The 22,271-nt window shown below is 38.9% G+C and overlaps 3 protein-coding genes across 6 annotated transcripts; 2 read left to right on the plus strand and 1 right to left on the minus strand.

Moving 5' to 3' along the window:
* Positions 1-18: 18 nt before the first annotated feature.
* Positions 19-10,068, minus strand: LOC125208498 (guanine nucleotide exchange factor subunit RIC1-like). Of its 2 annotated transcripts, none has more exons than XM_048108131.1 (23): positions 9,757-10,068; positions 9,513-9,620; positions 8,451-8,599; positions 7,960-8,036; positions 7,324-7,768; positions 6,209-6,641; positions 5,898-6,121; positions 5,249-5,444; positions 4,948-5,078; positions 4,689-4,863; positions 4,542-4,595; positions 4,091-4,270; positions 3,536-3,648; positions 2,811-2,987; positions 2,527-2,584; positions 2,093-2,152; positions 1,812-1,853; positions 1,586-1,716; positions 1,321-1,456; positions 1,161-1,238; positions 697-813; positions 536-598; positions 19-448 (listed from the first exon to the last, which is right to left on the minus strand). In XM_048108131.1, the coding sequence occupies exons 1-23, from the start codon at positions 9,901-9,903 to the stop codon at positions 362-364; spliced, it is 3,381 nt and encodes a 1,126-aa protein (XP_047964088.1). In that variant the 5' UTR covers positions 9,904-10,068; the 3' UTR covers positions 19-361. The 2 variants fall into 2 exon arrangements, with proteins under 2 accessions (XP_047964088.1, XP_047964089.1); XM_048108132.1 differs by having other exon boundaries at positions 7,324-7,748; positions 7,955-8,036.
* A 594-nt stretch (positions 10,069-10,662) lies between these two features.
* LOC125206274 (protein DETOXIFICATION 34) lies at positions 10,663-12,897 on the plus strand. Its single transcript, XM_048105551.1, has 8 exons — positions 10,663-10,679; positions 10,820-11,252; positions 11,329-11,954; positions 12,017-12,073; positions 12,169-12,407; positions 12,473-12,591; positions 12,665-12,751; positions 12,823-12,897. The coding sequence occupies exons 1-8, from the start codon at positions 10,663-10,665 to the stop codon at positions 12,868-12,870; spliced, it is 1,626 nt and encodes a 541-aa protein (XP_047961508.1). The 3' UTR covers positions 12,871-12,897.
* Positions 12,898-19,381: 6,484 nt separating this feature from the next.
* Positions 19,382-22,181, plus strand: LOC125204163 (ubiquitin-conjugating enzyme E2-23 kDa-like). 3 transcript variants are annotated; one of them, XM_048102736.1, is made up of 6 exons: positions 19,382-19,606; positions 19,757-19,836; positions 20,322-20,436; positions 20,526-20,578; positions 20,720-20,791; positions 21,908-22,181. In XM_048102736.1, the coding sequence occupies exons 1-6, from the start codon at positions 19,563-19,565 to the stop codon at positions 22,036-22,038; spliced, it is 495 nt and encodes a 164-aa protein (XP_047958693.1). In that variant the 5' UTR covers positions 19,382-19,562; the 3' UTR covers positions 22,039-22,181. The 3 variants fall into 3 exon arrangements, with proteins under 3 accessions (XP_047958693.1, XP_047958692.1, XP_047958691.1); XM_048102735.1 differs by having other exon boundaries at positions 19,383-19,606; positions 20,282-20,436; positions 20,663-20,791; XM_048102734.1 differs by having other exon boundaries at positions 19,385-19,606; positions 20,663-20,791.
* The last annotated feature ends 90 nt before the right edge of the window (positions 22,182-22,271 follow it).

Below are 22,271 nucleotides of genomic sequence, written 5' to 3' on the forward strand. Positions count from 1 at the left end.
TTTTTCATCACAAACTACTGTCAACAATAATATGGAACTTGATACAACTTGTTTTTGTACATCCTACTTAATAGCCGGCTATCTTTGTCTCTCTAGCTCTCTCCCCCTCTAGAAGAGGAAGGAAGAAGTAAATACAATAGCTCTCAAGCATAAAGAAAAATTATAGTACTGTATTAAAAATAAAAAAGACGAGAAGCTTTATTTTATGCACATGCATTGTTTACTGTAACTTCTGCAAAGATGAAACAGCATACATATTCATCGATCTTCTGAAAGGTTTTTGACTAGGCTACAATGAAGACGCGAGGAGTTGCAAAACTGTGTCAAACCAAATCCATGGGGTTTTAGATGACCAATTAGCTCATGTACCTTCAGTGTTAGCAGTTGACGAAAGCCTTCCGTCCAGCTCTTCCAACAAGTCATGGTATTCAGTAAAAGCTTCATGTGCCTAAAACATCATTGCATGTAGCAAATGCACGATAAGTATAACGAAGAATAGGCGCTCCAGTCGACATATGTGAACTGAGACCTTTACCTGTATTGTCTGGCTGTATGCTTTCCACAACTGCAAATTATGCCTAAACAAATCGTAGAGAACCTGACGATAAAGAAGTGAAATGTGTCAACATGAGTGAGGAAGTTGGATGCCAGAAATGGCATTCTTATGATTTTAGAAAAATGTTGGCCTGGCCAGACCTCTGAGCGCCTCAATAATGTGGCCAAGACCACAATCCATTCCTTAAATTTGACTGAGCACATATTTGCCAAGAGGAATTCTGCATCCAAGCGACTTTGCAATGTTCCCATATGCAGCTACGTGCAAAAACGATAAAGTGGTGAATAATACAAGTATACCAAGTTAATCTACGCAGCAATAAAAAGCTAGGTTGATTATATTGCACTATCAACGTAATCTCCGCAGCAATAATCAAAGCATATAACAAAATGACCACAAAGGGAAAGCCTGAATAACACATTTTCAAGAATTTAGAGAACTATGGAGTATGATATAAGTATTGTGTGTCAACCAGAACAAAAGGAGAATAGGCAAGATGTTGGAGAACTAGTACTTTGAATTTGCACTAGAAAAGATATAAGATCATAAGAGATGAAAAAGCATTTAAAAATTCTAAGTCAAGAGTGCTCTACAAATTGGTTACCTTCTGCCCAATCATTTCAAGACCTGAAGCAAAGTCCTCCAGACGAGCACTTCCATATCTTTCTCGTTGAAGATACTCCTGTAATAATTCTATCATGTTATATATCTCTAAGGTTGATGTAGGATCATTCTGACTTCTGACAAAATAAGAGGAAGCATACCACTAGATCAAACTGTGTGCCTTTGACAAATGCAACAAGTTCTGAAAGCTCCTTCCCAGACATCAAATAGCTGGCATGGCTTTCCAGAATATTTTTCACAGAAGTAATATGTGCACTTGGCTCTTTTGATGAGGGGCTGCCATTCATTAAATGAAAAGGAAGAAGTACATAGGAATCAGTGAGGCTGATCAAGCCAGACAAGAGGAATAATTAACAAAACCTAATTTATTCATTAAAAAACGACAAATTAATTACCCAGCTTTACCTTTTTGCATCATTTGATTGCTTTCGGAAACTCGAAGGGAACAGAAAATATCCTAAGAGTCTTGGAGAATCTCTCTCAGAATCCGTACTGGAATGTTCATATTCTCTTCCTGATCTAAGTAGAAACCTCACCTAAGAGAATAGGGTAAAAAGCATTAAATTAAATTAGAGGGGGAAACAAAGAGTCCATCTTTTAAGAAATCAAACAAGGTAGTGCAGACACTTACCAGCTCTCCAGCCAGTTCATACAAAGACTCGTTAAGTGTAGCCTAAACAATGGATAAGTCCTCATCAGAATGTATTGAATACAACTAAAGAGGGAAAAATAAGGTACACTCTAGTATAGTATCACAAGGAATGATACACAAGCAATCAGCCATGAAGTACGAGCAAAGCACGTCATATAACAATATTCAATTATCTTAAAGGATTTTAGTTCAACTAGATATAATACATAAGCATCTCCATGTGCTTAATCTTTTGAGTGACTAAAACAAAATATAATCACCTGTAGTAAATTCAAGGCGCAACATTGACTCACTGCAGGACCTTCAAGCTTAGCAATGACCTGTACCAACAGAAGCAAAAGAGGTTACAATCAGCACAATAAAATCATTCTTTGACACCATATCTAAAGGTGAGGATGATGAGCCAAAATATCCGCATGCAATGCGCAGAATTAAAAAAATAACCAAGAATATGCAAAATCACTTAATAGTTATGGCGATGTGCGAGAATGATTTGTGACATAAATACTGCATGTGGTCTATCGTACACTAAAAAGTAAAGTATTCTTCTAATAACTCCAGCTGGTTGACTGGTGACAGGAAGACCCAAAGCATGAAATCTTTTCTTAAGTAAGTGAAAACAAAAATGATGCGAGGTAATCAGAATATTAACAAAATACATAAAGCAAACAGAAGGCAACTAAAAGGTACTTACAAGTATATAGCATGCTGCAGTGCGGTACCATCTTTGCTGAACGCATTCATCAAACAACCTAAAAGTAAAACTCTTCATTCTCAATGACCAAGTGTACAAAGACAATTGTTATTTAGACAAATTTTCTCTAGGAACAACTAACATCTCTGAACTTAACAACTTCTAGTACTCTCTACAACGATAATTTCAACAGGGTTCAATATGAAATAAAATATTTAAAAATTCCACTGGCAAACTAGTTTCTGCAATATTGTAAGCAAAATCAAGAAAATTGAGTATCATACTCAGTTGATCTGCCTGCAGCAGAAAATAGATCAGCCCAATGTCGACCATCAGTCTTGCGTGCTACACTGACAACAACATCATAATATTCAGGGAAGTTTCTTATCAAATCACAGCTCTTTTCCAGAAGAGAGGGAGCGTGATTAGCTAAAGCACCCTGATTTTTGCTTGAATATTGCCTGCAGAGAAAAGGTAGCATATATTTAGAACTGCATATGGATTGAACTAATTCGGTTGCAGAGCTTAAGATTGCTCAAGCAGTGCAACGGTGAACTTTATAAAGGTTCCTTAGATAATTTTCTTATGTGCTTGTAAGTTGTATCAGAGGGAATGTGTTTACAAGATAATAAAGAAATGAACAGAGAAGAAAGCCATGATTAAAAAATCAGCTTGGCAAGATTCTTATGTTTTTTTCGTTGACTAAACCAGAAAGGCAGAAAAGCAAGTCACCAGCAGACTGGCTGATCTAAATATCTAAAATACACATGCTTAAACTCAGCCCATATGATGGATCTAACTATACCCCCAGACTTCATATTCAGATTATCGCAGAAGGTATTAGATTAAATATTATATTCAGTAACTAGATGAACATACACAGAGTCACAGACACATATATATACAAAGCTTCTGATTCTTTCCTGGACAGAAGAAGCCCAACTGAGGTGCATTCGGAATAGTTTGTTGTGAAAACGATATGGAAGGACAGAATATCTAGATGAGTTACCTAGAAATTTCGGCATCAAAAACTGTAAATAGAAGCCATTCCAGGCAATGAGAAAAATGTGGCTTCTCTGCTGATATTTGGGCAAGGCGTAGAGCTTCTTCCCTCTTGTCCCTCTGCAGTAAAACGCATAATCATAACCTTTTGACATAGAGCTATGTGACATGCAGGAACTGCTCCTAATTTTTCAGGAAAAGAAGTTTTATTCACAGAAATAATAGCTTCAAACCAAGACTAAGAAGAACGAGTTAAATCACCATAGCTTCAAACCAAGACTAAGAAGAAGAAACAAAGGTCCAGCTCCTCTGCAACAAACATTCTTTAACAACGTTCAGTTTGATGCATGCTAATTCTTTAATTGACTGATGTTGAGCTTGTGTAAGTAAAAAAACTACCACGACTGTTCAATAAGATCACATTGTGCCTCTCACGTTAGATTTATACATCAAAAAAGAAGTGTTTCAGATATCAACTGGCCTCTATTCTAAATTCCATAACAAGTTCAATGTCATTGAAGAAAATTCCATTATTGAGAGCCCACATCGCTCACTTATTTACCTGAAGAAGATGGCGAAGTAGACAGTGTAATATGGTTTGAGCTTGAGGAGACGGTTCGAAACATGGGAACTCTGTACATGCTGAAAATGACATTCTCTGGGAAACACCAACTACGACACCAGCATTTGGAAGTAGACCTAGAGGATATACCTCACGATCAAATTCCAGCTCCGGGTCCAACTAGTATCATGCCAAACAACATATTTTAGGTGATATGAACAAAATGATAATGTAGAACTTTAAGCACTTGCTATAGCTGAAAGTTGTTTACTATAAACGCCCAAGCCCAATTAAACATGACGAGGGCATAACTGATGTACACAAAAGTGAACCATCAATAGATGCTTAAAACATTTTTACGTGCTGGGTAGTTGAGTGCAAAAAGTTTAATCGATGATCCATCGTATACGTGCAGGAAATAAGTGACTAAAGAACTTTTAGGCACAATTACCTGCAAAAAGTCTTCCTGTTTAAATGGATCAGCACCTAGAGATGGATACCATACCTGCAGGTGAGCTTCTAGAAAAATCAGCAACAGAAATATCAAGCAGACTGCAAAAATATGACTAAGAGGCCTAATGCCTGCAGAAACCAGAACCTGCATCCCTCGATGGCCATAGTCTAACCAGGAAACTTCCTCAATTAAGTTAGTTTTCTCCCCCAACTGCCCACAGGTAACCCAAAATAACTCTACGGAGTGAGTGAGTTCCCTTTCTCGGCCATCATCCAAATCAAGTAGTGAAAGGTCCCCATTCATCCGCAGTATTAAACACCTAAAGGAGCATATGATCATTCATCAGGAAAACCGCAAGAAACTAAAGTGTCAAGAAATAGAAGGATAAAGAATAAGCACATACTTAGAAGGCTCATGGTTTGATGATACATCACTTCTTGACATGTCGTCATGTGGAAGCTGATCAGGAATAAAATGAATTGCAGCAGGATGGCTCTTCGCAGTCATGATTGAAAGTTCTCGTACTGTAGAAAGCTGTTTGTCATTTTATCACTTAAAAAATGTATGAAGAATATAATACTATCACTATACTGTCATTTGAGAGAAATCTTGTTTCATTGACACTGACAGAACTATAATAGTGTTTGTCAGGTAACATATTTTAACAACTTTTCAAGAAAATCCTTTTTGAAGCATTTAATTACCTGTAAATCTGGAGAGCTAGAAGGTGATAATTCACCAGTTATTTTCACATGGTATATATGAACATCAAACGGGCGATAAGTGACAAGCAAATAATCTTGATAAACATCCATGACCATTGGTTTCGTAAGCAATGGCTTCCGGTAAAGTAGTGAACTTTGATCAAGGTGATATCTAGGGTAGAAAAGCAATTCATACCTAAAACCACAAACAGTTGTGATACAACCACATGTCAATAAATATCATTTATCAGAAAGTGACAGAACAAGTTACCCTGGAAACATGAAAAGAAAAAGATGGACTCCAACTGCCAGATAAGTTACAGACCACATAATGCAGTTGATTTTTTCTTAGATTAAAAAATTCTGTATAACAAATTTCTCGTAAGATGCACTTTCATAAGAACCAAGTAGAAATGAAACACCACATTCTAATATGACTAGCAGACACAAACCAAAATGCACGGCACAAGCATAAAAAAGGCAATGCTCCATAGACCTTTTTAACAACACTGGGATCATTGAAGTTAATTTAGAAGTAGCATTCAAAACAAGAAATTAGAAAAGAATTTTGGGGACTAGTGGTTTGGTTTAAAACAACAAGAAGAATCCCTCAACTCATGTAAACTTTTATATGTAAAAGATTTCTCACGTGTCGGAAGATTCCAGATAATTGCAGACGACAACAATTTTTCCCAGCCATAACAATCCCCTGCATTGAATTTGTTGTTCCTGAGTAACGTCTCCAAACACTCTCCACCTCTTTAGTCGTATGTCGTATAAGATTAAACCATGAAGCCCAGCAACAGCCAGATACATTCCATCCTTACTAGCAGCAACATGGAGAATAGGCCAGTTTTGCAAAATATAAGATACCTGGCACATCCCATAGTCAATCAGAACATCTTACAGTAAAGGCAGGGTGGAATCCCAAAAGCAAAAATTAAACAAAGTATACATAACTGGAAGATTGAGGTGCAAGATCTTAAGTTCATCAGTATCTTCAGACTGTACAATAAGCAAGCGGTCTTCCCCATAAATAACTTGGCGCACATAGGTTGTGCCAGAAACACCTCTATTTAGGCAGCATTTTCCAAAAGAAAATGCAATAATCCTCTCTGAAGATCCTTCTTCGATAGCATAAAGTCTATATCCATGTTCGTCCCAGTGCATCAGCGATGTGCCCCCCATCATGGGCTCATACTTGACATCCTCAGTTGGCTTCACCACAGGAGAAGATACAGAACTCAAACCAATCTGGCGGATTGTAGACATCAAACGACAGCCTGAGACAGACCAAACACTAAGTCCCCTTAACTTCCATCCGACTGCGAAAGCAGAGTTATCAGGTGTCCAAGCAATACAATTGACAGGGCCAGTATCTTCCACAGAATATCTGTGATAAATCCACAAAGAATGCATTCAGTTCATGATGATTACAAGGAGACAAAAGTCTAAATCAAATGCACGGAATAAACTGAACTTGGGAAACAATAGCAAAAAAATTTGCAGCCATACAAATTTATACTCAGATTAAGACAGGACATATCCCAATATTATATACTTTCAGATAAGATGATTGCTGAATTTTCCTCTTCATGATCTTTAAATAAAAGATATGAATCAAAAAGTTATCCTCGCTAAATGCAAAATAGTGACTAATATTCAGGACCCCTTAGTCCCTTATTCATAGTTGTTTTCACTTTTCAGTATTATCCATATTCAACTACTTACAAATGGCACGTGATTCCTAGTAGGAAGCAAAAAACAACACCACCATGGGTCCAGACAATTACATTAAACTAAGTTGATTCCCCATTTATTCACCCCATGGTGACTCGAACCCTCGACCTATTGGTTGGAGGGGATGAGTCTTACCCACTAAGTTGCACTTCATCAATAACAATTACATTGAATTCCTTGTACATCATGTATGTACAAACTTCCTTCCCCCTTAAGGGGTGGCGAATACAAGTTTAGTATGTAGTCATAAGGCTTCTTAAAAAAGGAAGAGACATGGTGTGTCATCAACATGACTAATTCCACTTTACAAGTTTCACTGAATTGATAAGGCTTACCCCCAATCATGCAATGACACAGAGCGAATAAGTGATGCAGAATCTGCAAGGTCATACAACTCAACAGCACCTTTTGTAGTCCCAACAGCAAGAATCTGTTGATCCGGTGCCACTGATGCACATACAGCTTCACTTGAAGCAAATCGCTTTTCAACTATGACAGATTCTGCATGTTTTAGACCCCTCTTGCTCACAGAACACTGAATCAGCTCCCCATCAGAAAACAGCACAAAAAGTGACCGCAAAGGAATGGAAAATTCAAGGTGGACAATTCCAGAAGTCTGAGACATGACATGGTTTATGTGGTTGGGACCATCACCCATTTGAACTCCTCTGGCAGTTGAACCATTGCTATAGTGATTGGATAATTTATTCGCACCACTGCCATCATTTGGTAACATATCAAGGAAAAAGGCACCACAGAACTGTACAAAGATCAAGAAAGCTGTTTTTATCTCTCAATCCATCCAATAAGGTAGTAGTAAAACTTTGTGCTAGAACTGAACAATCAAGGATAACCTTAATGCCACAAATGTTGTTAAATGCTTTAACTATCCAGGGAAACATAATGAATTGAGGATATTTTTACATAGTTTTGCTGAAAAAAGGTCCCAAGCCAAAATGCACATACCTCACCCTTCCAAGATATGTTATAAAGTGATCCATCAGATAGCCCAATCAGCAGGTGTTTGTTGTCACAAACAAAGTTGCTCCTGTAATACAAGCATTAAAGACTCAATATCATTCAAGATTAAGAACTAGGTCAAATTGAGAGTGACCCAAAAGTCAAGCATGGCCAAGTGCTTTCTGTGAGTATGGCTTCAGTGGTTAAGCCGGCATGCTTCACTGTTGAACACAATAAAACCTCTTAACTTTATCCTATTAAATGCCCATGCAGACATCGCATGTAACTAACAGAAATTTTATTACTATTAACTTCTATCAGTAGGTCACGGAAGTAGAGAATTTAAAAGCACAAAGTTCCTCTCAATTATAAATGCAATCAAATATTTGTCATCCGAAACTCCGCGCTAGATGAATCATGAAATGATTGGAAAATAAGCAATATAATGCAGGCAATTAAGCCACTGACTCGGTAGAATAAATAAGAGATGATGCTTGCTTACATTGTCAAATTCTTGTTTGCAAATGGGACTTGCTCACTGAGAACTAAGTATATGTTTGAGAGAAATAAATCAGTAGGTTGCTTCCCGCCCACATATATTTTTTTTTCTGTCATTTGAACCTTAAAAATGTGAAGATAAAAGGATGAAGTCTGCAAAACAGCGGCAGAATCAGATGATTAATAGGCAGTAACAAGATTAACCATTTACTATATTAAGTGCATCATGCAAGTAACTTAGTAGAAGAAAACTAGAGATGTCATATTTAAAACATATCTTTCCATGAATAAAGTTGGTGTCTCATCATTTACAGAGGATAACCATGAACAAGCTTGTTCGCTGCATACGTATCATACCCATTCAAACCACATTTCACTGAGTAATACTCCCTCCGTCCCCAAAAAATAGACTAGTTTTTCCATTTTGGGCCGTCCCCCAAAATTAGACAAAGTCTAAATAAAGAAAGTTTTGAACTACGGAGTACTAATAATTTGGAACCAACAATCCACTACCACTGCTTCCACTACCTTTTCCCCCTCTCTTTCTTACTTTTTCCTATCTCTCTCTTACTTAAACAATTGCATCAAAACCCGTGTCATATACAACTTTGTCAATTTTTGGGGGATGGAGGGAGTACATATTTGACATAAAACCAAATTTTTCATTAACCAATAACAATAACTATCTATTTTTTCTCTGTCTAGCAAACATGATATTACTGACGCACAAAAATGTTACTACTATATCAGTTACTTGACACTATATTCTTTGCTACAATAACTACCAGTCACAACATAAAATAGCTAGTGCAATGCATTGATGGAGTACTAGCTACTCCTCCAGTTTAAAGAAAAATTCTAACTACTAACAATTACTCCGAACAACTTCTGATTTTAAAAATGCAATTGCATGTTGCATAGTAGCCAATTTATGCTAAAGCAAATATGTGGTATTACACGATTCGGAATAAGCATACACTGTATCAGTTCGGAACGGGACAATGTATCAAGCAAAAAGTAAATGTCACTGGAATGCTTGCACTTTATTCAGTACTTCAATACTTACAAGAACAGCAATGAGCTTAGTATCGGGACTCCAAACTGCCCGCAAATTCTCTCCCTCTTTTTGAATTGAATCCACATCTCTCTTGTACTTCCCCAGCCTCACTCTGTGCTGAAAACAGAATCAAAACGAAAAGAGCAAGACTATAAACAACAAAACAAACAGATCCTAATAACCAAATTGAGCACAGAAAACGCGAAATTCACCCTTCTACCAAACAATCAGCAATTTCAATGATCAGATGTACCTGAGAAGACGTCCAGAGCTCGATGTGAGTGGGCGCCACAACAAGGAGCAAATTATTTACGACTTTAAAATACACGATCTTCTGCGTAGAAGGACAGTTAGGCAATTCGAGAGGGATGACCTGCGGCCATCCATATGCCATATACATCTTCGAGAATTCGCGCGCAGATAGATAGAGAGAGAATGATGATCAGAGCGAGGAATTCATGTAGTGTAGAGAGAGAAATCTAGGGTTCTGAATTGGATCGGAAAGATTTGCGTTGAGGAGAGAGTGTGATGCAAACCATTTCTCAGGTAGAAGAAGATCTGAGAGATTTTCAAAGAACTAGTGCAGGTCCTGAACTAAAGCTTTTTTTGCACTTATACCCCTCAAGTTTTGTATATTACGATAAACAATTGATAGAGCCCAAAACATTTCCAAATTAAATAATCTGTCATTTGCAACATAATCCTCATTCAAACTCAAATCAACACATTTTTAAAAATACAAACATTGCTATATAATAATCCTCATTCAAACTCAAATCAACACATTTTTAAAAATACAAACATTGCTATATGCCATTTTTCTCTATTCTCATCCTCATTTAACACACTAAAAAATTGGAGTAGTGCATAAAATCATATGTAGCTCTTCTGATGTTCATATCCTCCTCCTTGCTATATATACTCTTTAGGCTTTAGGTAAAGATGTTATGAACGATGATGTGAATTCTTTTTATGTTACTAATATTATTGAGCCTTCTGTTTCTAGATAACTAGCTTCTAATTTGTATGAACCGCATCCTTTTTTAAAAAAATACTACTATTATATATATATTGAAATAATAAATATATTCCTATCATACATACACACGTTGACCTGTTGACTCCAGATTTCTAAGGTCACGAAGAATCAGGTTGAAAGATGAGTGCCTACCACTCGTAAAAATTGCCTGATTTATAGATAGTAAGATAACGGAAACCATATAAATTTACAACAAAAGGAAACATGGTAAAGATTTTTTTTTTGGAAACCTTTTTGACTCTTTTACAAGTTGGAATACATGAGATATTAATTATAGTGGAAGCAAAATTTCAAAGATTGAGAAGGTTAAGAAAAATGGCGGAGGAGGAGCATTGGACAGCAATGGCTCACCCTCTTCAACATCATCATCACCTAACTCGACAGTTTCCTTGGAAATCGAGAGGCCATTGTCTGACACACATTCTACGGGCGATGATCATCCCATGCTCCACGAGGCGCCCTCCTTGTTCCTCCCACATGGCGAGGAGGGCGACTCTCCGCCTATGGAAACGTTCGACGATGCCAGACATATGTTCTGCGTAGAAACGGTCAAGTTGTGGTCCATTGCAGCCCCCATCGCCTTCAACATCCTCTGTAACTATGGCATCAATTCATTCACAAGCATCTTCGTCGGCCATATTGGAGATCTTGAGCTCTCCGGGGTTGCCATCTCTCTCTCTGTCATTGCAAACTTATCCTTTGGATTCTTGGTTAGTTGAAATTTGTTCCTCTGTGATGAGTTCAGATGATTGCCTCGTTTTATTTTTCGTTTTCGCGTTGGAACAGCTTGGCATGGCTAGTGCATTGGAGACGTTGTGTGGGCAGGCATATGGAGCCGGAGAAATAGAAATGCTCGGAGTTTACATGCAACGGTCATGTCTAATTCTCACGGGAGGCTGTGTTTGTTTGTTGCCGATTTACATCTATTCGAAACAGCTGCTGAAGCTACTAGGGCAAAGGCATGATATTGCTGAAATAGCAGGAACATTTTCCATGTATATAATACCTCAGATGTTTTCTCTGGCTGTGAACTTCACCACTCAGAAATTCTTACAAGCTCAAAGCAAGGTAGCTGTGCTAGCTTGGGTGGGGATCTTCGCCTTGATGACGCACATTGGTTTGCTATTCTTGTTCGTCAGAGTGTTGAAATGGGGGTTAGTTGGTGCTGCTGCGGCCTATGATATATCTGCTTGGGGAATAGCCCTGGCTCAGGTGGTCTACGTCGTGGGGTGGTGTGGCGACACATGGCATGGTTTTTCCTGGATGGCCTTCAGAGGCCTTTGGAATTTTCTGAAACTGTCTGTCTCTTCTGCTCTCATGCTTTGCTTGGAGATTTGGTACTTCATGAGCATAATCGTCCTCACAGGGCATCTCGAGGATCCAGTGCTGGCCGTGGGATCCCTTTCCATTTGGTAAGAAATCAAGAATGGTTGGTTATTGTTTGGTGTGAAGCTAAGTAAAATTGGTGTTTCAGCATGAATCTTAATGGATGGGAAGGCATGCTATTCATTGGAGTGAATGCAGCAATAAGGTATGTATAGATATATATATATATATATATCCACTAATTCATCCGTCCATTGATCCACTAATTAAGTCTGGCGTGGTGTGGACATGTTACAACAGCATTCGTGTGTCGAATGAGCTTGGATCGGGACACCCTCGGGCTGCAAAGTTCTCGGTGTATGTGACCATATTGGAATCAATGGTGATAGGGCTGTGCTGCATGGTGCTCATAATAGGGACCAAGGATGATTTCGCGTCCCTTTTCACCAACAGCAAGCCGATGCAGAAAGCAGTGGGAGATTTGGCGTATCTCCTTGCTGTGACCATGATGCTCAACAGCATCCAGCCAGTCATATCAGGTTTGTTCTTTTTTTTGTTGTTGAATAGGTTTTGTGTTGAGAAATTCTTACATTTGTTATTGCAGGAGTAGCCATTGGAGGAGGATGGCAAGGTCTGGTTGCTTTCATTAATCTCACTTGTTATTACGTCATAGGTCTACCTGCTGGATTTCTTCTTGGTTACAAAACATATTTAGGTGTTCAGGTGATACTACTATTACAATTTACACCTCTCTCTTTTTCTCTGTGTCTCTCTTTCTCATGGTGATGGGATGCAGGGAATATGGATGGGGATGATATTTGGGACATGTCTACAAACCCTAATACTACTGATGATTGTGTGGAGAACAAACTGGGATGAAGAGGTAACCATGATGCTAGCAAGAAAAAACAAGCATTCAAATAAAAGAAAATTGATGATTGTGTGTGTTTACAGGTGGCTCAAGCATCAGAGAGAATGCGCAGATGGAGTGGAAATGCATAGTTCTATCTCTTCTGCCCACTTTTTCGGCAAAAAAAGTAAATAAAATTGTAGTCCGTTATAGCTCAACTAATTTACTATCTGTTTTTATAGATCAGATGCTCAGTTTATTTATGATGAATCCATACTCAAAAACTATTTTTGTGGACATCTCAGCCATCTTAATTTGTCAGCAACATTATGTTATAAATTATTTTAGGAAAATAAATTTTTATAATAAAATAATTATCTGATCTGTCAGATTTTTTACATAAAATTGAATTGACAAAACTTGATAAAAACGAAAAAGAAAAATGACTTCAAACTCGGCGCCAACTCATAACAACGTAACATTGTTGTTTTAATTTGTGACGTTAGATCCCAAGATTTGAATAGTAACGGTCTGGAAACGAAACTAGTGCATAGAGGCGTGATTGAGTTGCAATTTTATGGGTTCAATTAGCAAGTCAAATATTATACAGTAAGTTTGTGGAACCATGCATATAAATAAGATTCAAGTACAGCCAATAATCTCATATACTTATTTTTATATATTGTTTTCAAAACTATAAACATAAATTTGAATATACTGAAGCCAATTCAATTCCAACAGATGAATTAGTTAACCAATCGGGATCAACATCGCTAAACTCCATCTGCCATTGGTCCATTCCTAATGAGTCCTGTGCAGATTCTTATGATAAAAAATCTCGAACAACACCGAATAACTGTCTCCCCCACCACCACGTCGTTCATCCGGTACTGCACCAGGTAACCGTCCTTGGCCAGATCGGCCACCACCGTCGCCTCCAAGTAGGAGCCGACGAATCCTTGCTGCGCGCTCGCCACCTCCACCAGATCGCCGCAGTTGTTGGTGATTGAAGTTGAAGCGAATTGACGCCATCGTATCGTTATTGTTGTTGATCGAAGATGATTTAGATTTTACTTTTTAGAGAGAAAGCTGAGCGGAGAGGTTTGTTTATAATTATAGGGTTTGGGGTCTTTTAATTTTATGGTCAGATTTAGTTAAGAGTATATCTATGTGCAACAAATTGACGTTGAAGACAAATTTTAGTTTGATTACTGTATGCATTCAATTTATCGTTTATTTATAGGAGTATTAAATTATTTGTTACACTTACCTGAAATTTTGACTATTTAAAACAAAAAAACTCCCTACGTACACTGTACACTGTAACTAGTTTCATGAGTGACAGATTTAATTGACAAATTAGTAATATTGTTAATAATTTTTGATAAATTTCCTATTTTTGGATGGAACTATTTTTTATGGACATTCCAAAATGAAAAAATAAGACTATCTTTATGGACGGACTGAGTATCAAAATGGTTCAAAATCATTTTATGCTGAAAAAAAATTAATCTTATTACACTCATATCCATGCAAGCAGTTCCAATTTAACTATGCATTCCTACTGAACCTAAAACGTATAGTCAAGTGGCATAAGATGCACTCATTCTCAACCAAATAGTCAGAAGTTTAATTTATATCCTTGGATATCTTTGGGTTAATTATCCCACCATTTGAAATGATAAATCAATTAAAAAAAAATCATTGGGTCCACCAAGACACTCTTAGTCTTACCGCCAAAAAAAATGTGTACTTCCTCCGTCTCAGTTTAAGTGATACGTGTTTTAAAGAAATTATAGGAGTAATAAATAGTTATATGGGAAAAAAATAAAGTAAGAGAAAGAATAATATGGAGTAAATAATCTTTTACATTATTTTCTGTCTTACTTTACTTTCTCTCCATTTTAACTATTTATAAAAAAAAATTCAAAAAACGGCTAAATATCAATTCTATAAGTTGGGGCGGTGGGAATACATATTTTAGATGGTCACTAATTAGAATTTTATAGTACTCCTCTAACAAGGAATGAAACCTTGATCAATAACCAATGTATCAACATTTTACTACTCACCACAGAACGACTAAAATAAAAGATGTGAAAACTGAAAAGGGTGGCAAAACGTTCACGATTTAATATATTTTTAATTTATTTGAAGAAAGACCGAGAGAAGGGAGTAGTATTTATAGAAAGTAGTTTGGTGGGTTGGGAGAGGAGTTGTTAAGGACCTTCTCCTTAACTGTGATCTGCAGCGTGTTTGCAGCGATCGAAAAGTGTTCCGGCGCCCTTTGTCGGGTCGGCAGAAATAATAGTTTTGAGTTGTGCGCGGGTTCCTCCCGTCGGGCAACGCGATAACTAGGCGGCTGACAGAATACTCTGGCGTCCAATCAGGATCGGTGGAGGGAATCCAAATTAGGATTGGAAAACATACATTATCTTTGGGAAGAAATAATAATTCATTAATTGGTTTTTTAATGAATGAATACAATATCTCCTATTTATAAGACTAGAATACTAAGAAACAAATATCTAAACAAATATAGAAAAGATACGGTAAATCAAAATATAACTAAATAATTGGAATTTCTAAAGATATGATATGAGATCGTATCAACTCCCCCACGGTTAAAATCCGCCTTGTCCTCAAGGTGGAAACCACGAAGCAACGACTATAGTTGAAAGCAAAAGCTTTGGCAAGACGTCTCCTCCTGGATCAAACACATACTGAATAGCTGAATGTATCCCTTGATCACCTCCATAAAAAATCAACCAAGGAGACCTAATGTGGCCGACAGAATTCCGTGCCAAAATGAAAAACACATTCACACCTCCAAGAATGCTCAAACATGGGGTGTCATTGCGCGGAGGGATCAACCTTGCATCGATGTTGATCGATCGATTCAAGACAGCGGCAGATGAGGTAGGGGCTGCCCGTGATTGTGCACTTCTGACTGTGGCGGCCCACCCGATTCCCCATTTGCTGGATCTATTGAGGAGAGAGACGAAGTCGTCGCCCGAGATGCGGGAGATCACAGCGGCAATTGCGGCAGGAAGTTCCCCCCCCCCACCTATCGTTTGTGGATGGGCTGGTTTATTATAAGCGTCGGATTTTTGTGAGCTCTCGTTCCGATGCGAGGACCCCGATTTTAATGGAATATCATAGTTCCCCCTCGGCAGGTCACCCGGGTTTTGAGCGAACTATGAAGCGCGTCGCCGAGAATTTTTACTGGCCTAAAATGAGGAAGGAGGTTCGGCGTTTTGTCGAGGCTTGCGTAGTGTGCCAAACATCTAAGTATTCAACTCAGAAGTCCGCCGGGTTGTTGCAGCAATTGCCTATACCGACTGAAGCTACTGGGTTTAGACTGTGTGCATAGTAAGGAATATCAAGCTTCCTAGGTCCAGCGAATCCACTAGATCACAGGGTCTAGGAACTCACGGATCGTCGAAAGATCTCGGTCGTCGGACACACAGAATACCTCTTCAAAACCCTCAACCACGCATACTAAATTTAGCACAGGGAAATAGGGATCGATCCCACAGAGATGAATGCGCAATAAACAGGTTCAAGGACTCGGGAACTATTTTTGGGTTGGCTGCTGCCACGCAATTTTTTTAGGTTGAGGAAATTAAGCTAGACTTGGTAATTGAAGTATGTTACTCTAACAACTAGATCTAGGCAGAAACAGAAATCATGCATATAACTGGAAAAAGCGAGGCAATTACTAGATCTAAGAAAACTATTCCCTAAATTACCCAGACCTAAGAAAACAACTAACATGTGGGGACCATTTTCTGAAAAGGTAGAGTACGATCGAAAAGCTGCAAAATAACTAACTAAAGGACCAACTAACAACGACATCATCTTCTTCAACATTTAGCATAAAACATCCAGTAAAAAAAACAGAGATAGAATGTAAATCGAATGAAGCAACAGAAATTAAAGCAACAAAATCGAAAAAACAATTCAAACTAAGGCAGATCTACGGCTACTAGACGAAGTAAAACAAGAATGCAAACTTAAACAACGAAATGAAGTATTCAAACAAACAGATCCAGTCACGGAACGCTTAATCCACTCCGGATCCAAGCCATCCACAACAACCAAACATCATCCCCACCTCAAATTTACACTGATCTACGTAGAATTCACCGATCAACACAGATTTCTCACAAACCAACTTCAAACTCAGATCAATCAACAGAGATCAACAACTCAGAACCCAAAACGACACAACAAGATAAACGAAACATAAACAGAAATATCCATTGCAAAATACTAAATATCCAACGATAGAAACCACACAAAAGCCGAGCTTCGAACAGCGAAGACTCGGCGAGTACCCAAAAGCAGACATAAAATAAAGGTAATTGTTTCTTCGCCTCCGTAGAGACGGTGTTGCACCCAAACTATCTATGAAACGTGAACCCCAAGAAAATTTCCCCCAGATGAGTGTGTAGAAAAGTAGAAAACTAAGCTAAGAGCTGAAAAGGTGTCCTCCTTCATGTTGGTTGCGTGCTCCTTTTATAGAGGGTAGAGCTTCTAGACTGTTCTTGTGATTCCCATTTTGCCCTTCAATCGATGCTCCTCGGTCTAGTAGCTCTTCATCCTTCTTGCTTAGTTTTCCTTGCCAGCTTTCTTCACCGGGTGATCTCTATCTTCTTCCTGGGGCTGGCAGTTTCTCTACACACCTGGCTCAAAAAGGTTCGTTAGACCCAGGAAAGTACAGATTTAATCCCTATAACCAATGCATGAAATTAGCCTCATCACCGACGCAGGTGTGGGAGGATGTATCTATGGATTTAATTACTGGCCTTCCGCCGTCCTGGGGGTACACGACCATTATGGTGGTCGTCGACCGTTTGTCCAAGTATGCTCATTTCGCCGCCTTACCAGCGCGTTTTGATGCCTTGCGCGTGGCGCAGTTATTTGTGAACACGGTGCTTCGTCATCACGAGTTTCCAAAGACCTTGGTCTCGGATCGGGACTCGGTGTTTTTGAATGAGATTTGGGAGGAGTTGATGCGCTTAAGTGGGACTAAATTGAATTTTCGACGGCTTATCACCCCCAGTCGGATGGACAAACAGAAGTCAGAAATAGGGGTTTGGAGCAGTATTTGAGAGCCTTCACTGCGGAGCGTCCTGCTAAGTGGATGGATTTCTTGCCATGGGCAGAATTGGCCCTTAATTGTTTCCATCACGACGGTTTGGGCATGTCTCCTTTCAAGGCACTTTATGGGCGGGAGCCGCCGAGTCTAATCTTTGCCCCGCCGTCAGCTACAACCCCGCCCTCTGTCGCGGATATAATTCGTCAACGGGAGGAACTGTTGGTCGAGTTGGGGAGGAATTTGGAGCGCGCACAGCAGCGGATGCGCGATTCGGCTAACAAACACCGTCGTCATGTGGAGTTCGCGGTGGGCGATCGGGTGTTGTTAAAATTGCAGCTCTATCGCCAACACTCGGTGGCGCGGCCCCTGTCTGCGAAGTTAGCCAGGCGTTATTATGGACCTTTTGAGGTATTAGCGAGAATTGGTCCAGTGGCGTACAGGCTGCGTCTGCCCGGGGGGAGTCGCATACATAACGTTTTCCATGTTAGCCTGCTGCGTCGGTTTGTTGATGGAGGAGCCGAGCAAGGTGCGACATTGCCGACCGATTTTTGTGGGCATAAGCCGCTTGTTTACCCGGTGCGGGTGCTGGATCGAAGGAACATGTTTTAGTAAGGTGGTCGGACGGCACCGATTCACCGTCGTGGGAGCCTCTGGAAGGGGTGCGTCGCTGTTTTCCGAATGTGCTCCTTGAGGACAAGGAGGTTGCTATAGAAGGGGGGTTTGATACAGTCCATGCACGGGACCAGCAACCACGACCGGTGGAGAAGCAGTCGGCGACGGAGGTGCGGGCAAATGCGAAGGAGGCACCAGCGAAGGAGGTGCAGCCGTCGATCGCCACGGCGAAGGGCAAGAGGAACCGACGGCCGCCCGACTTGTTGGGCGACTTTGTCCCCAAATAAGCTTCAATCTTTTATTTCCTTATTTTGTTTCCTTGTTCGTTTATTTTTGGATATTATTTCTTTTTATTGTTATTTAATTTCAGTATTGAGTTGAGCATATCTATAAGCTCCGTCTCGGATTTTCTTTGTTGGTTCTTTCCCGAGATGAACTAGGTTTAGGCGTCGAACCAACCCTAGGGTCCTTAGTCTATAAATAGGGCTATGTTTGTAAACCATTATTATGAATGAAATATTATTTTGCCCACAACAATTTGTGAAATTAATCTCTCTGTTCTAGTTCGATCGCTGCTCGATGGAGAAGCTCCGCGCACAGCCGGGAACTAAATCACCTCTGATCCCGTAGCAAGACGCCGGGAAGTTGTCGTAATCGACGAGTGGCCAACCGTTGAACACCCATAGGGAGCTAAATCCCTATCAGGAATCTTGGTAATAGAATTCACTACTAATAATAATGGATGGATAATCAGATATGGTGTGTGAAATAACGGAAATGATCATCTAATTCTTTTCCTAATACATTTCCTAATCCATCCTTCACATGCGTAAAATATGATGGTAGACTGAATTAGGAAATGTATTAGGAAAAGAATTAGATTATCCTTTCCGGCTAAATAGGAGCCGTAATAGTAAATGTTAACATCGCAATCACACACAGACATACAATTGTTTATCTTCATTCGGTGCATTCAACAACACCCTTTTTCTCTGAGAGTTGAAAAATTAGCTCCCGTTCTTGCTTTCTTTCTCCTTCACCCCTTTCCTGTTTCCTCTGTGAAAAATCAAGGGAAATAGTAAAGGAAAAACAGGCCAATCCCAGAAATTTCCATTACAAACTGTAGCCATGTCTTCCCCAAGCAAGAGGCGAGAGATGGACTTGATGAAATTGTAATTTCCTTTTTTTTCTTCTGTTGTTTCTTGAAATATAGAGTTTTTTTCTTCTTCATTTCCAGTAGTTCCCTTTCTTTGGTTTGCAGAAAGCTTTGATTTTTTTTCAGTTTTCGTTAATACTAATGAAATATTGGTGTCTTGAAATAGGATGATGAGTGACTACAAGGTGGAGCCGATTAATGATGGGATGCAGGAGTTCTATGTGCAGTTCCATGGACCCACTGACAGTAATTAAATTAACAATCCTTTTTCTCATTCATAGAGCTTTTTAGAGTAAATTAAGTAAAGATTGCTAATCCTCTGTGTATGTGTTTTGATAGTAGGATTTCTTGATTACTAGAGTGCAATGGCTAAGATTGCTGTTTTTGTATCCAGAAGAAATTCTTTCAACGGTTCTTGATGAGGAAATTGGAAACTGACTGGATTTGTTGCTTTTCTATTCCACATGATTGCTACAAGATTGAAGTTATTTTTTACTTCTAGGTTTTGATGCTTGTAATTTGTCCTCTTTTCTACTCTGGTAGACAAGAAATAATCTTGGTTTTTTATTTGAACTTTGTTTTGTGGAAGATGGTTGATTCTTGATCATCAATTTAGGCTATTGAATATGGAGAAGTAGCATATATGCAGAACATATCATGTTCCGTTTCTGGGTAATTAACTGTACTTTAGTTTTGTTTGTGTCTCTTAAATTTCCAATGTAACGCGATAGGTCCATATCATGGCGGGGTGTGGAAGGTACGAGTTGAGCTTCCTGATGCCTATCCCTACAAGTCTCCTTCCATAGGATTTATTAACAAGATATATCACCCCAATGTGGATGAAGTGTGAGTTTCAATTGCAAAATGTATTTCTCTTATCCTATGTCGTTTTAGCAAACATGTAGGAATCAATTTTCCATGTTTTCAAATTTCAGGTCGGGTTCAGTTTGTCTAGATGTTATTAACCAGACCTGGAGCCCCATGTATGGTAATAAACCAGTCACGTTTTTTAGTTTTATTGATTGATTGATTGATGCTAACTGACCTCTTTCTTTAATAATGATTTTGGCAGACCTGGTTAATGTGTTTGATCTGTTTTTACCTCAACTACTTTTGTATCCAAATGAAGCGGACCCATTGAATGAGGAAGCTGCTGCCTTGTATATGCGCGACAAAACTGCATATGAACAAAGAGTGAAAGGTATCCAAGCTTCTGAAATCTTATGTTGCCCACAAGATTGAAACGTTCAATGCATGCATCGCATTGGTAGCTTATGCTCTAGGAATGGATACAAGTAAAAGTAAACAGCTGACTGCAGATGTTAGTCGTGAGTCTGGCTTCATATGTTTAGTATAAAGCACATGATCTTGTTCGTAGATAATGCTCTTAGCTATGGCTTCTGGCTTGTGGAAATGTGATAAAAGTGAAAAGGTTATGGCATGCTCATAAATACAAAGATGGCCTTAGGAAGTAATGCGAGACGGAATAAATTAGTACTATTAAGTTCTCGCATGGTTATATATCCAGTCTTTCATTTTATTTTATCCACTAACTAGAAAACAAACACGACCAGATTGCTAATAATGACCTGGTGGCCATTTATTATAGCAATACACATAATGTATTGAAACCCAGAACTCAACTAGAAAAAAGTAAGAATATATAGTTTAGCAATAAAAGCCTGAAAGGGTCCTTCAAGTTCGGCGGGTGTACTTTTAGTAGTCTAGAAACCAAAAGTGAGGTAGCTCATTCTTTTGTTTGATGAATGTTGACTCATATTGAACTTTAGCAGGTTGATTTGTTGACGGCCAACGAATATGTTACCTTCAAATGTGTATGTAAGAAGTTGTAATCCACTGCTGGTTATGGTTGAGAGAGAGTATGTATAATGAGGGTTTCTAGGCAGGATACGCAGAATACTCGAGTTAAGAACTAAGTTGGACTCTCTATCTCCATCTCTAGCTCTGGGCATGTGAGTTGGAGGCTCAACTATATAGGAAATACGAACTCAGACACTATAGTCTTAAAGTCCCTATACTATATCCATTAGGTCACCTTCAAATTTGTTATCCAACTCGTGCCATATTATCCTTCCATTATTTTCATATCTTTGAACAAGTAGACTATGTTTAAGAGGAGAGAACCTACAAATAAATTGTTATACCTTTCATGAAAATGATAGGTGAAGTCCATCTTTCAATTGTCACATCTATAATATGACAGCTTACCATAAAAATTTGGTGAGCATCCAATTGTATCACGGATTATACTGTAATGCAAATGCAATGCTGATGTGCTCAACTCTTTGTATTCTAGAATACTGCCTGAAATACGCCAAGCCAGAGGATGCAGGGGCCATCCCAGAAGAGAATTCGAGCGACGAGGAGCTGAGTGAAGATGAATATGAGTCGAGCGATGAGGCTGTTTTGGGACCTGTGGATCCATAGTCTTTCTTGTCTCTGTAACTGTAACCATCCATGTAGTTTGTGTATATCATGTTGTATTTCTCTCTCAAAATTGTAATTTAATTACACATAGCAATAGCTATTAATCGGAACGGGTGCAAAAAGACTCAATTGCGTTTCTTGAAGCTGCTTTGTTTTCATAGTATGCTATTCTGCAACTTAGCGAAAGAGCAACGCAAAAGGAAATTGGATATATAAAATTAGAAGCTACTAAG

The sequence above is a fragment of the Salvia hispanica genome, chromosome 2 (genome assembly GCF_023119035.1).
Source record: "Salvia hispanica cultivar TCC Black 2014 chromosome 2, UniMelb_Shisp_WGS_1.0, whole genome shotgun sequence".
NCBI classification, from domain to species: Eukaryota; Viridiplantae; Streptophyta; class Magnoliopsida; order Lamiales; family Lamiaceae; genus Salvia; species Salvia hispanica.